At 65.3% G+C, this 13,079-nt stretch overlaps 1 protein-coding gene across 1 annotated transcript; it reads right to left on the bottom strand.

The window, feature by feature from the left end:
- Nucleotides 1–2,439: 2,439 nt before the first annotated feature.
- USP36 (ubiquitin specific peptidase 36) lies at nt 2,440–12,508 on the bottom strand. The gene is made up of 20 exons (XM_030961853.1): nt 12,441–12,508; nt 11,825–12,113; nt 11,535–11,759; nt 10,687–10,797; nt 10,319–10,421; nt 9,677–9,744; nt 9,217–9,287; nt 8,800–8,882; nt 8,376–8,496; nt 7,964–8,104; nt 7,530–7,630; nt 7,175–7,313; nt 6,214–6,879; nt 5,552–5,655; nt 4,455–4,955; nt 4,073–4,218; nt 3,599–3,763; nt 3,253–3,368; nt 3,041–3,173; nt 2,440–2,957 (listed from the first exon to the last, which is right to left on the bottom strand). The coding sequence occupies exons 1-20, from the start codon at nt 12,441–12,443 to the stop codon at nt 2,953–2,955; spliced, it is 3,291 nt and encodes a 1,096-aa protein (XP_030817713.1). The 5' UTR covers nt 12,444–12,508; the 3' UTR covers nt 2,440–2,952.
- Between the last annotated feature and the right edge of the window lie 571 nt (nt 12,509–13,079).

Raw genomic sequence — 13,079 nt, 5'->3', positions numbered from 1 at the left:
CTGGCTCTGCTCTCCAAGCCTGGTGCTACCCCAGCACTGTCTCTCTGCCGCTGACCTGGGAGTCCATCCCTGAGCTCTGTGGAAGAGTGGCTCCCCAAGCTGGGCACAGCAACTTGCCCAGGCTGACCCCACACTGTGCAAGGGAAGGGCTGGGGCATCAGCAGCAGCTGCCCCACGAGTGTTCCTTGGTGCCCAGGGACATGCCGTGGTCCCAGCATGGGACAGCCAAGCCTGCACCAAAGGGCTGCCAGCACCCACTGGCCAAACAGGACTTTGCAGGCTGGTGATGAGGAGGACAGGGACTACCCGGGTGAGGAGCCCTCAGCCAGCCTGCTGCAGAGCTGGCAGCCCTCCTTTGGGGGTCCCCACACCTTGCACAGCCCACCCTGCCATCACACACCCATCCTGCCCAGACAGCGAGGCCCCCTGGCACAAGCTGCTTTGCTGGAGGCTGCATCAACCCTGCTTAGAGAAATCCCTTAATCCCCAGGCCAGAGTGAGCAGTAATCCCTTGGGTGCAGCGGGATTACCAGCACTGCCCAAGCCTCCTCTCCCTGGGGGCAGCCTGAGCCGTGATGGGGCCCAGGCCAGGACACGGTGCCAGGACAGGACTGTGCTCCCCACATCCTCTCACCGGTGCTGCAGCTCGGCCAGGCAGGAGCAGCCAGGATGGTTCCCCGCCGGGACACCTCTTCCCCACGGTCCAGAGGCGTTTGAGCCACACCACTGCTCTGGTCAGTGCCGCTCTGGGGTGGGTTCAGTCTCGCTGCTGTCCCCACGGGGAGATGCTGGGAAGGGGGTGGGAGTGCAGCCCCACGCGCCGGCAGGAGCAGGGGGAGCACACATCTGTGCCGCCAGCTGCTCGCCCTGGGATTTGCTCTCTGCCGAGGCAGACGGCTGAAGAGAGGCCGTGAGCCGTGGGGCAGACACTGGCGTCAGCACAATCCCACCAGAAAGAGACTCCCCGTCGGCTCCCACCACGCTACAGCCTCGCAGAATGTCCTTGGCTAAACCAACTCAGCTTAAGGGCTCCAGGGCAGTGGGCTGTGCTGCCCCAGCACAGGAACAGTGGGTTGGAGGCGGCTGTGCACTCCCTGCGTCCCCCACGGCAGGATGAGCGGCACATTTCTAATGCTGAGAGATGACCCGGGATGTCTTCCAGGTGATTCCGGGAAGCACCGAGAGGCTGCTGGCAGAACCACTCCCCAGAGCGCTCTCCCGCTAATGGGTTGTGTCTGACAACACCCGAGCCAGGCCGCAGCCGCCGGCACCCTCCTTATCTCACACAGTGAAGTCCTCGCAGCCCAGCACCGTCACTTCTGGGGGGAACGGCAGCTCCTAATCGGCCGTGTCGCACAGCCGGGCAGGAAACCGGCCGTGAACCAGCACTGCCGGCAGCGGCACTTGGCTGGCACCAGCCGCTCCCAGGAAGAACGGTCACCAGCACGGCTCCAGCACTGGGACCATGGCCCCAGACCTCAGCCAGACTCCAGTCTCTCCTCAGCAAAGGCCCTGCCCATGGAAAACCACCTGCCGACACACGGGCACCTGCCTGGGAGAGACCGGGCACAGGCAGGGCGTCCCTGCCCAGTCCCGCTCCTCGGCACCGGGAGGAAGGAACGCCCTGCGGGCACGGAGGGCAGAATGCACGGGCGTGAGAGCGGAGACCCTGCAACCGCCGAGCCACCGCGGCCCGCCCGGGAGCGGCTCCGGGCACACCGGGAGCTCCCGAACCGGGGGCTGTGACATTCAGCAGGCGCCATCGCGGCCAACCTGCCCCGAGAGCTGCGGGGCCGGGCTCGGCAGTGCCGGGGGAGCAGCGGAGCGAAGTGCGAGCGGCGGACGGAAGGCGTGCGGGCAGCGGGCAGCACCGGAGCTCCGCGGGCCCCGGGAGGGCGGCCCGGCGGCGCGCCCGCCCCCGCGCTGCCGGCGGGCACCAGGTGCCAGTTCCGCCCGGCGCTTCCTCCGCCGCCGCCCGCACGATGTCGCCCAGGCCGCTCTGGCACTTGCGGGCGCAGGTCCCGCCGCCGCCGCCGCCGAATCCCCGCCCGTCCCGGAGCCACCGCCCCCGGTCCTGCACCTGGGAGCGGCCCGGCCCAAGCGCGTCCCGCCCGGGAGAGGCGCCGCCACCCAGCGGGGACCACGGACTACCGCGGCGGCTCGCCCCGGGCCGGGTGGGTGTCCCAGAGCCCCCCGCCCGCCCCCGGCCCGCACTGACCGCAGCCGCCGCCCTCCTCCTCCTCCATCCCGCCGCCGCCGCCGCTCCGGCCCCGCCCGCGTGACGAGCGCGCCGCAGTCGCCACGGCCGGCACCACGTGACCCGGGAGGGGTGGAGCCTGGCAGGCCCCGCCCCTGCCGCCCGTCCCGGTGACCCCTCCCGGTGCCGGTGATTCCCCTTCGGCCGCTCGCCCCTCGCGATCGCAGCCGACCATGGCCGAGTGACAAAGACCGGGATTTATTCAGTTCCATCCTTCAAGGCCCGTAGCCCCTGTGGCAGCGCTCCAGCCCCGCAGGGATCCATCCCCCCGGTGCCCCCGCGCCAGCGCGGGGCCGGGCCGACACGGGGCCGGGGGAGGCTCTCCATGCAGCTCGTGCAGGGATGGGGCGTCATGGAGTGAGGGCCGGTAACGCGGGCAACGGGAGGCACAGCAGCACGGAGCAGCAGGGACGGGCTTGAGGCACTTGCCAGGAGCCCCCGCAGGTGCGGGCTGCGGCAGGAGGGGAACAGGCACGGAGAAGATGACGAGGAGCCCGGCCGAGGCAGGCTGGAGGCAAGGCAGAGGGGGCAGGCTCCTCTGCAGCTGGAAAGCAGCTCCCCGAAGGAAAAGGCACAAGCCCAGGGCTGCGGCTGTATTCCCTCCCCTCTGTGTGTGCTCCACCGCCAGCTCCCAGGACAGTGCTGCCCTCGGTCCTTGACCCGGGACTGCTCCCTGAGCAGTGGGGATGCAGATCTCAACCTGCGAGGCAAAGAGCAGTGTCAGCCCCCAGCAGGCTGCCGCCCCCAGCCCCCAAGGGTCGCTGTGCCCCCCGGCTCACTCACCTGAGAGCCGGTGGCCCAGGCTGGCCATCTTGGCAGGATGTGACATCAACCAGAAGTTGCGTTTGTTCTGCAACTTCTGGAACGGGTTTGAGTCTCTCCTCCGCTCCTGCTTAATCTTCTTCATTTTCTTTACCTGTGCAGAGGCAGGAGAGTGCTCAGGTCAGCGTGCAGAGGCCCCAGCCTCCTCCCACCCGCCCCAGCCCAGCACCCACCTTTCCTTTGTCAAACTCCTGGTCCCACTCATCAATGACGGTCTTGCTTTGGGCCAGTGCTGTGTCCCGAATGGCATCCTGGCTCACGGCCGAAATCTCACCCTGCCAGGTCAAGACTGCAGAGCAGTGTAGTCAGCAGAAGGACCAGGTTGTGCCCCGCTGCCCCAGGCCCTGCCCCACGGATGGAGCCCCTTGCTGCCCACCTGTGCCAGCCCCATGCCCGGCTGCACCTGCCTCCTTCCAGGAGCAGCCCCTGCCTGCACTGGCTGGGGGGCTCTGCCCCCACCCCGGGCTCAGGGCAGGGGGGCTGCATGGCTGTTTGCCCACCCAGGTGAGCCAGGATTACCTTGTTTGCCGTAAGCCTTGTCCAAGGAGTTCTGGAGCAGCTTGTCCACCACGCTGGACTCGTGGCCCTCAGGGGCTGTGCCGGCCCAGCTGCTGGCCACAGGGCTCAGGGCAGCCAGGGAGGGTCTCTCATCCCCAGCCTGGCTGCCACTGGCACGTGCTGCCACTGCAGAGAGAGGCAGGGTGAGGGTGAGCCAGGGGGAGCAAGGGCAGCTGCCATGTCCCTCCCCTCCAAAGTGATCTCATCCCAGGAAACACCGTTTGGACAGACAAGATCCTCATGGCTGAGGATGTCTGGGCACACAAGTGCCTGTCCTGGGGGTCAATCAAGGGGCCGGTCCCACTTCCTCCTCCAAGGCACAGGACAGTGGGACCAGCAACACTGGGGATGGCACAGCAGGGCTCCAAGGGGCTCCTGGGCAGACAAGCCGCCGGCTTGGCCCTGCCAGGCACCAGACAGGGCACAGGGTCACACCTGGGCTGGTGGCGGCGGCGGCAGGGACAGTGCTGGCAGCCAGGCCGCTGAGGCTCTCCATCCTCTTGCGTTTGCGGTGCTTGTGCTCTCCAGCCTCCACTGTGCTCTGATGTATCCCACAGGGCTCTGGCTCAGCTGTCCTGGAGCTGGGGAAGGCAGCAGGGTCAGCTCACATCAGCCAGACCAGAGCAGGAGAGTCTGAGCTTCCCACAGAGCAACAGGGCACAGAGACAGCTGCACTGGCCCAGGAGAGGTGAACCCACCCACAGGGATCAGGCGGTCAGCTGGATGCACGCTGAGGTGCATCCCCCCTGCACAAAGATGAGAAGCCCCTGACTCAGGGAGCCTGGCCTCAGGCTCTCACATGGCCCTCGTCCCTCACCTGTCTGAAGACAGCACCCCAGAGCTGCACTCTTCTGTCTTCTTCAAAGGGCCGTCTTTGCTCCTATTCTTCTTTTTCTTCTTCTTCCTCTTGAGGGGTGAAGCTGGCTCCACGCCCAGGCCAGTACTGAGCTCTGGCACATGCTGCTTGGGCCCACTCTTCATGTCCTGACAGGCCAGACCATGGCTGAGACCCCTGTGTGCCCCCTCCTTCCCCAGGACAGACACAAAGTCCCCTGGAGAGACCATTTTCTTCTTGAGGGGCCTGGAGTCTTTATCAGTGAAGTCCTTCTGAGAGGCAATGCCTTCCTTGGGGAGCCTGGAGTCTTTGTCCTTGCAGCACTCTGGAGAAACAATCCTCTCCTTCTTGGGAGGGCTGGAGACCTCATCCACCTCCTTCACAGCCACAGCACAAGGGCTCCTGTCTGTGCTACGATGTTTCCTCTTCCTCCGCCTCTTTTTGAAGGAACCCTCTGGCTCCTCCTGGCCAGACCCCGCCTCCCTGCGGCCAGAAAGAAGGAAAGAAGGTGGTGTGAAGGGTGGGCAGTGGAACCAGGGATCAGCAGCGAGGCCAGGTGCTGAGCAGGCAAGGTGAGCACAGAGCTGAAGGCAGACTTTTCAGGACTGGGAAGGTCAAGAGCAGATGAGGACAGGCTGAAGGACAGGAAAAGAGGCTGATCCAAAAGCCTGGAGCCCCTCTCTTCCTCCCTCCCCTGAGGTGCAGGAGCACAACACCCAACTGCTGCCATCTTGTCCACAAAATGGGAATCAGGTGCTGCTCTGCAAGCACCCACAGGTCCCACAGCAGAGTGGGAAAGAGTGGGTGCTGCTGCAGCACACGCTGGTGCTGAAGGCTACAAGGGACACCCAGAGCAAGATCGAGACCAGGCTGGTGCCTCCTGACCCCATGGGACATTAATACAGGGTCAGGGCCTGCAAAGCTCCCTCCCTGTGTGTGCTGAAGTCAGCTCTTCTCAGACCTGGAGCAAGCCCTGCCAGCCCTGGGGAACAGAGGAGCTGCTGCAAGGCCACAGATACCCCGTGGAGCACCCACGGCCTTCCTGCCATGTGGGAGCTGGGAGCAATGGCACTGCTTACCTGGACTTGCCCAGAGGCCCAGCAGTGGAGTCAGGATGGGAGCTGGCTGAGGGCTGGGGCTGTGCTTGGTGGTCACTCACAGTCACCTTCTGAGAGGGTTTGCCCTGCAGTTATTGACATAAATAAAAACTTGGTGTGTAACACCAAGGTTTGCATGAGCCAAGAGAGAAAGGGGAGCCCAGAGAAAGGGGAGGAGAACAGACACAGACAGGGCAGGGAGGTGGGGGGTGGGAGAATCAGAAGTGTGTTCAGTTAGAAGAACAAAGGAAAAAAGGAAGGAGAGAAATTTAAAGACCTGGAACCCCAGTGCACCCTCCTGAGCCCACTCACTGCCTGTGGAGGAGGCTCCCCCACACCCTGCTGCTGTGCCATCACCCCGTGCCACTGGCCCCGGGGACAGGTGACACCAAGAGGGTGCCAAGGTGCAGAGAGTGGCACAGTCACCCCTCTGTCCCAGGCAAGGGGGCAGGAGCCATCCCCTGCATCACTCAGGGACGTGGACAACAGCAAGGCCTGACCCAGACAGGGGGGAGCAGCCACCACAGCCTGGGTTAGGAGCTGGGGGGCTCTCCCCACCCACCCCTGTCAGCAGGAGCCCTATACAACCTGTTCAGAAGGCACAAGGCATCGGCTGGAGCCTCAGGGCAGAAGCTCAGACTCACCTTTTTGGCTGGGAGCTCAGGTTTCCTGGCCAGCAGGGCTGCCGTGGTGCTGCCCCAGTGCAAGGCAGTGCTGCCCAGTGGGGAGGGTTTCACAGGGGCTGTCCCACAGCTTCGCGGGGCAGCCAGGTCAGAGGCTTTAGGGACAGCCAGCGTGGTGCCAGGGCCAGCAGGGAGGTGGGTGCCAGAGTCCCTTCCCTGAGAGGTGCAGAAGCTGCTGGAATTGCTCTTGGCCCTGTGGGTCTCCTTGGCCAGCTGCCCTACTGTGCTGCCCCAGGAATTCTTCTTCAGGGTCCTGGCCATGGCCCCGCAGCCACTGGGCTCCTGGCTGGACTTCAGCAGCTTGGATGAGGTAGGTGGCTTCTCACTGTCTGAGCCCTGTGGGGGCAGCCCTGCTCTGGCCCTGCACACGGTGCTGGTGGCATGGAAGCCTGCTCTGGGCATGCCAGGTGTCTGTGGCTTCTTGGGCCTCTGGCCTGTGTCACAGCCCAGCAGAGTGGCCTCGTGGGTGGCTTTGGGGGGCAGTTTGGACAATGGGGTCCGAAAGGGAAGCTCTGACAGAGAAACTCCGTTTGTCAGCTTTGACCCCATCCCAGGAGAGCTGCGGGCAACAGGGACTCCAACATCACCTGGGCCTGGCAGCCCCTTCCCCAGCAGCTTGTCTTGTTTCTAGACACAGAGAAAGAGAGGAGTTCAGTGAGGAGAGTGAAGGAGCTACAGACACAGTGATACCACCCTCCCCATGCCCAGCCAGGATCCCTGGGTTCAGCAGGATCAGGATCTCCCCTGCACAACACCCTCCCAATCATCCATCCCTGGCCTGGCTGCAGCCCCAGGGCCCCTGGAGCAGCAGGATCAGGATCTCCCCTGCACAACACCCTCCCAATCATCCATCCCTGGCCTGGCTGCAGCCCCAGGGCCCCTGGAGCAGCAGCTCCTGGGAGCACCAACCTCCAGGACTCACCGGGCCCATGGGTGGCACACACAGGGTCCCGTTAATGGCAGGTTTCTTCATTGGTTTGGAGTCACTGGCAGTGCAGCTGGGTGGGCTGAAGGCAGCCGTGGCCACGGGCCCTGCTGAGCTCTTCCTGGGGCTGCCCAGCCTGGGGAAGGCAAAGCACATCAGCCCTGGGGACACGGGTGAGCAGCACACACGAGGAAGGGGAGCAGGAGGCTGGAGGAGGTGAGGTGCTACAGCAAACCATGGCAAGGGGCTGGACCCCTCCCTGCCACCCCTCACCCTGAGCCAGCACACACACAGGGGCCTTGGGGCTGCTTGGTGGGGCTAGGGGGCCAGGAGGCACAGGGTGCTCTCTCACCTCAGGTAGAACAGCACATAGGCCTGCTGGTTGAGAACCACCTTGATGTTGCTGGGGTGGACCTCGTGGTCGTTCATTCGATACCACTGCCCATTGCTGGCCTGTGGAAGAGAACATGGAGCTTGGTCAGGCTGTGTCTGAGGAGAATGGGGTCAGCCTCTGCCCAGGGAGCCTCCTGGCCTGCAGAGCAGCAGGAACAGCACCCATCATCACAGCTCCTCTCCCCAAAACCACAGATGGCCCAGGGACAGGCCAGGAAGCTCTGCCAGGGCAGACCTTCATGTTTCCTGCAGGGGAGCACAGTCTGTGCCCCATGTGCAGTGCTCCACACCACCCACCCTACAAGCACCCTCCTTTCTGCACCCTCAAGGGACCCACAAGCCCCTACCAGGCCCCAGCCCAGACAGGGTCCCAAGGGAGCATGCTGGGCTCACCTTCACATAGCAGAAGTAGTGCCCAGCATTGCAGCTGTAGCCAGAGTGCACCAGCACTGCATAGAGTCCATACGTGATGGGATCGCCCTTGGGCTCGGACATGTAAGGCCGGATGTCCAGGATCTCAGGGTATCCCACGTCCTGTGGAAGGAAGATGTCTCAGGAGCTGCCATGGCTTTCTTGCCAGAGCAAGAGCAGCTCTGCTGTGCTATGAGCCCCATCTCTCGAGGGAGGGGACATGCTCTCCCCAGGCAGAGGCTGTGGCAAGGAAGATACCAGGATGAACCCAACTTCCCCCACTGGGACCAGTGGGGAATGACCTCGGGACTGCACCAGGAGCACCTCCTGCCCTGCTCGGGGGCAGGACCTCAGGCCAGGACACAGCCCTGGCTGTGGATCACTGAACTCTCACCTTGGTGATTTTCCTTCCACCTGAAGAGCCGCAGCTGCCAAAGCGTTTCAGTGAAATGGTGAGAACGTTGGAGGCTCGGTGGATGGTGAAACGTTTGCTGGCTGACACTTTCTTCCTGCACCTGCCCAGGAAAGCTCAGGCTATTCCAGCTGTTCCAACATCCACATGGCTGCCTGCCCTGGCCACACATCAATGGCAAACCCGATGGGAATGGCGCTGCTGGCACCAGGCACTGCTCCAGACACCTCCCCACCATCAAAGGCCATGCCTTTGAAGACAAGGCAGCTGAGGAGCAGCAGCCTTCATCACAGGCCCTGCACCTCGTGGTTTAGCCACACAGCAGGCACAGAAGCCCTCCCACATTGTGGCAGCCTTCCCACAGCACACCCCTGGACCCCGTTATGGCCCAGCAGCCCACACTCACATGCTGCACCTGTAGGCGTTGTCCCCACCCAGCTGCTCTGGCTTCACAAACAGCTCCAAGGCCCGCACGATGTTTGCAGCTCGCTGCAAGGACAGGGTGGGGGTCAGGGCACCTGGGGCCCGCCCACAGCACAGCCCCACTCCCTGCAGAGGCGCTGGCCCCAGGAGAGAGCACACAGCACGCGGCTGCAGGCTGCCCCAGAGTCCTGGCACGGTGGCTGCTCTGCCCCACAGCACTGCCAGCCTGCACAGAGGGGTCACGGCTCGCGTTCAGGCACTGCCCCGTGAGACAGGGAAGGAGGAGCAACAGCAGGAGCTGCTTCCCTCCTGCCAGCACCTGTCTGCAGGTCAAGGAGCCTCAGAGCAGGAACATCCCCCTCAGGAGCAGAGAGCCCCATCCCCAACCCTGCAGCAGTACCTCGACCTCCAGGGTTATGTCCAGGTAAGGGTCATAGGTATCCGAGACAGTCTTGCACTCCAAGCATTTCACTGCAAAGGAAGAGCCATGGGCACACCCTGGCACACCCCAGCACGGCACACACAGCTGCAGTGTCCCCCCAGCCCAGGCCTGGGCTCTGGGATGTCAGCACTGGGACTGACAGCCCTGCAGGGAGGAGGGCTGGCACATCCACTCCGTGCTGGGGAAGCAGGGGCTGCCAGACCACTGGGAACAGCTCCTTGTGCTGAGGGCAGTGAGCTGGGGACCCACAGGTTGGGCCCCACAGGCAGCGGCTTCTCCCATTGCCACACCAGGGGTGGTGACCCACAAGTGCTGCAGGACTGACCCACTGCAACTCTGGGTAAGTTAAACACGTGAGCCGTGTTCCCAAAGGGTTTTGCTGCCCAGGCCCAGCCCAGCTGGTACTGCTGGCACTCACCACGGGACCGCAGGTAACCACCGAAGATCTGGTGAACCAGAGTTGTGGCCTGGGTCTGGCGATCCAACCTACAGAGAGACAGCAGCACAGATCCCACACTGCAGCAGCCAGCCCTGCTGGACCCCTCAGGACAGCCCCCCTGTGTTCTGGCCAGTGCCTGGGCTGTGGAGCCCCTGCCAGACTGCTCTCCCTGTGTCCCAGCTGAGGGGTGACACCAGGCTCCAACACACACCTTCCTCCTGAGGAAGCAGAAGCTCCTGGCTGGAGCTCAGAGCAGAGGCAGTGCTTCCCAGGACAAAGGGCCTGGGGGAAGCTGCCCTTCTGCAGCCACAGAGCTGGGCTGAGCTAGCAAGTATCCCTCAGCAACTGGGATGTGATCCCAGCCTGTAGCAGCCTCGAGATCTGGGGGCAGGACTGCAGCTATGCTGAGGTGGAGGAGTCAGCAGAAGGTGAACAACAGCCCAGAGCCCTGTCCCTGAGGGGCAGAGAGCTGGACCCCACACCCGAGGCCCCTGGAGTCAGAACCTCCCCACAATAAGGCTGACCTGGGGCACATGTTCACTCCACAGTCCACTCCCGTGAGTGCAGGGGACCAGCAAGGGAACAGCAAAGAGCAGTGATGGGCCACCAGGCCCCACATACTTGGTGTAGCCATTCAGGCAGGCCTTCTGCATGGCATCGATGGTGTAGCGCAGGAACTCGTGTGCATCCTCCTGCCTGCCGAAGCGCAGGTTATGGGAAATCTCTGCAAGAGAGGGAGCACTCAGCACGTGCTGCAACAGATGCCATCCCTCCCTGCCTTCCCCAGGGCAAGGGCTCTGGGGTCTGAGTCCCCTCAACCCAAACCAGACACCAGACTCATGTCACAGAGGAAGCCCCTGGCAGCCCAAGAAGTCCCCAGGCACTCCAAGGCTCCATGAGCCATCTCAGTGGAGCTGTTTGCCAAAACATGCCCCAGTCCCAACAGTTCTGCTCCCACATTAGTCATGGTGGGGGGCAGCCCTCCTTACTCTTGAGGTCTCGGATGATGGAGAGTGGCTTTATTGCATTGCCGCTGTTGGCAAAAGCCTGAATTGTGTGGTTCTGCATAGTGCACATCATGCAGAAGCTTCCGTGGGCACCTGGAGCAGGAGAGACGACACAACATTGGGGACAAACCCAGGAGAGATCGAGGCAGGACAGGGGACCTCTGGTCCAATACAGCTCAGCCACGCTCAGCTTTCCCTACGAGCTCAATGCCACAGGACATGGGGACCAGCCTGTGCCATCCCAGCTGGCACAGCCCATCACAGGAGATGGGGACCAGTCCACGCCATCCCAGCTGGGACAGCCCGTCACAGCAGCAGCCAGGGCAGCTCCCCAGATGAGACAGCATTCACGCTGAGAGAAAACAGGTCCCAGGTATGCACTGGACCAGCCCGTAGCTCGGCCCTGAGAGGCACATCCCGCTGGCAGTCCTATGGATGGGGCTGCAAGGCCAGTGCGCTCCCTGTAGTGACAGCTCACAGCAGCGTCTGCCACGCTGCTCTTCTGCACTCCCCACAGTCAGGGGCTACTCAGGACCCCCCAGCTGAGCCCCCAAGAAGCCAGCAGGCCCCACTGGGCCCATCTTAGTCCTGACTACACCCAGCAGAGACAAAGATGCCAAGCTTGGGAACACTGCTATGGCCAGGAAAAGTGAGTAGGACCTAGGAACAACCTCTTGACAGAGAAACAGGCAGAAAGGAGCAGGGCAGGGAAGGTGTGCCCTGGTATCTGCACTCTCGCACAGAGCCAGGCACAGAGGTGCTGAGCTGTGAGCAGGACAGGCAGACGCTGCTCGTCCCTCCCGGCCCCTGGAACCAGGGTCCCCACTCACAGGTGCGTCCGTGCTCCCGGGACAGCAGGTAGTTGGTGAGTGGCGGCGTGTAGGTCAGGCACTGCAGCGCCGAGTTCAGGAAGCAGGTGTTCCCCAGGTTACTCAGCCCGGCGCCCACCCGGTGAACCCGCTCCCACTTCATGGAGAGGCTCTGGGCTGGGAAGAGCACCTTCTGCGGCGGGGGGATCCCGTCCCCCGCGGCCCGCGGCGGGGCACGGCCGTGTCCTGCGGGGAGCAGACAGTCAGCCGGGCCAGGAGCGCGGGGGAGTCCCTTCGGCCTCTCCACTCACCCGGGGGGTTCTGCGGCCGCTCTGCAAGGCTGCCGGTGACGCCGAGGGGGCGGCCGACGGCCTCGGCCCCGATGTGCTCGTACTTGTCCCGCAGGTGCCCCAGCTGCCCGGCCAGGCCGCGCCGGGCGGGCACGAACTCGATGCGCTGCTGCAGCACGGAGCGGGCGGCGGCGGCCAGCGGCCGGCCCAGCTCCGCCGCCGCCTCCCGCCGCCCCGGCTCCAGCGCCTCCCGCAGCTTCTCCGCGATCATCGCCGTGGGCGGCCGGCTCGGCGGGCCCGGCGGCCGCGCCTGCAGAGAGGGCGGAAAGCGGCGGCTGAGCGGGGGGCACCGGCCCGGCCAGGCCGCTCCCGCTGCGCTCCGGCTCTCAGAGCAGCCGGCCGCCGCCACGGCCCCCTCGGCGGTTCCCTCGGCCGCCGCCACGGCCCCCGCCGCCGCCCGCGACCCCGAGCGCCGCCGCCGCGCGGTCCCGGCCCGGCCGCCGCCATATGCGGCCCGGGCGGTGCCGGCGCTCCGCTCCCCACGGGCGGCCCCGCCGGCAGGGCCCAGGAGCGCGGCGGGACGGGGGCGCAGGCCCCGCGTCCCCGGGCCCGTCCCGCCCGGCCCGGCAGCGCTCACCATCCGGGTCCCGCCGCACGCACGTGTCGCCACACCGCCAGCAGCTCCTTCCGCCCGGCCCCGCGGGGCGGCCCCTGCTCCGCCTCGCCCGGAGCCGCGGGCGCTCCGCCCCTCGTTCGGGAGAGCCAACGGGGACACCAGCTCCGCCCGCCCGCCCGCTGCGAGCGCGGACCGCGGCAGGACGCGGCTGCCGAGGCGAACGCCGCGCCCGCAGCGGACGGTCCCGCCAGGGGACGTTTCCACGCGGACCGGCCGCCACGCGGTGCCCGCGCCCGCCCTCGCCCCCTGAGTCACGGCCCCGCCCGGTCCCGCTCCCGGTCCCGTCGGATCCCGCCCTCGGCGCTGCCTCCCGCATTCCAGGGTGGGCCCGCAGCAGCTCTTCCCCTCCCCGTCCCGTTCCCTTCCCTCCGGCGGCCCCGCGGGCATCGCTGCTCTCCGCTGCCGAGCAGGGGCGGCGGAGGCCGGGGGCCCGGAGGGGTCCGGTTGGGTCTGGGGGGTCCCGGCCGAGCCCCGCAGGGCCGAACCGGAGCAGCGTCCCCGCCCCGCTTCCCCCTTGGCCCGGAGCTCCCGGCACGGACCCTCTGCGGGTACCGGGGCGGCTCCAACGCAGGACGAGGAGACGGAAATCACGGCACAGGG

This window comes from Camarhynchus parvulus, chromosome 18 (genome assembly GCF_901933205.1).
Source record: "Camarhynchus parvulus chromosome 18, STF_HiC, whole genome shotgun sequence".
NCBI classification, from domain to species: domain Eukaryota; kingdom Metazoa; phylum Chordata; class Aves; order Passeriformes; family Thraupidae; genus Camarhynchus; species Camarhynchus parvulus.
Note: the sequence above shows the minus strand (reverse complement) of the source record. Positions and strands in the feature narration are given on the sequence as shown.

What these genes read in the sequence shown, in the direction of transcription:
- USP36 (XM_030961853.1), bottom strand. An exon ending in ACTACTTCTGCTATGTGAAG is followed by an intron (nt 7,631 to 7,963) that starts GTGAGCCCAGCA and finishes TCTCTTCCACAG; the next exon opens with GCCAGCAATGGGCAGTGGTA. An exon ending in CGCCGCCGCCACCAGCCCAG is followed by an intron (nt 3,764 to 4,072) that starts GTGTGACCCTGT and finishes CTCTCTCTGCAG; the next exon opens with TGGCAGCACGTGCCAGTGGC.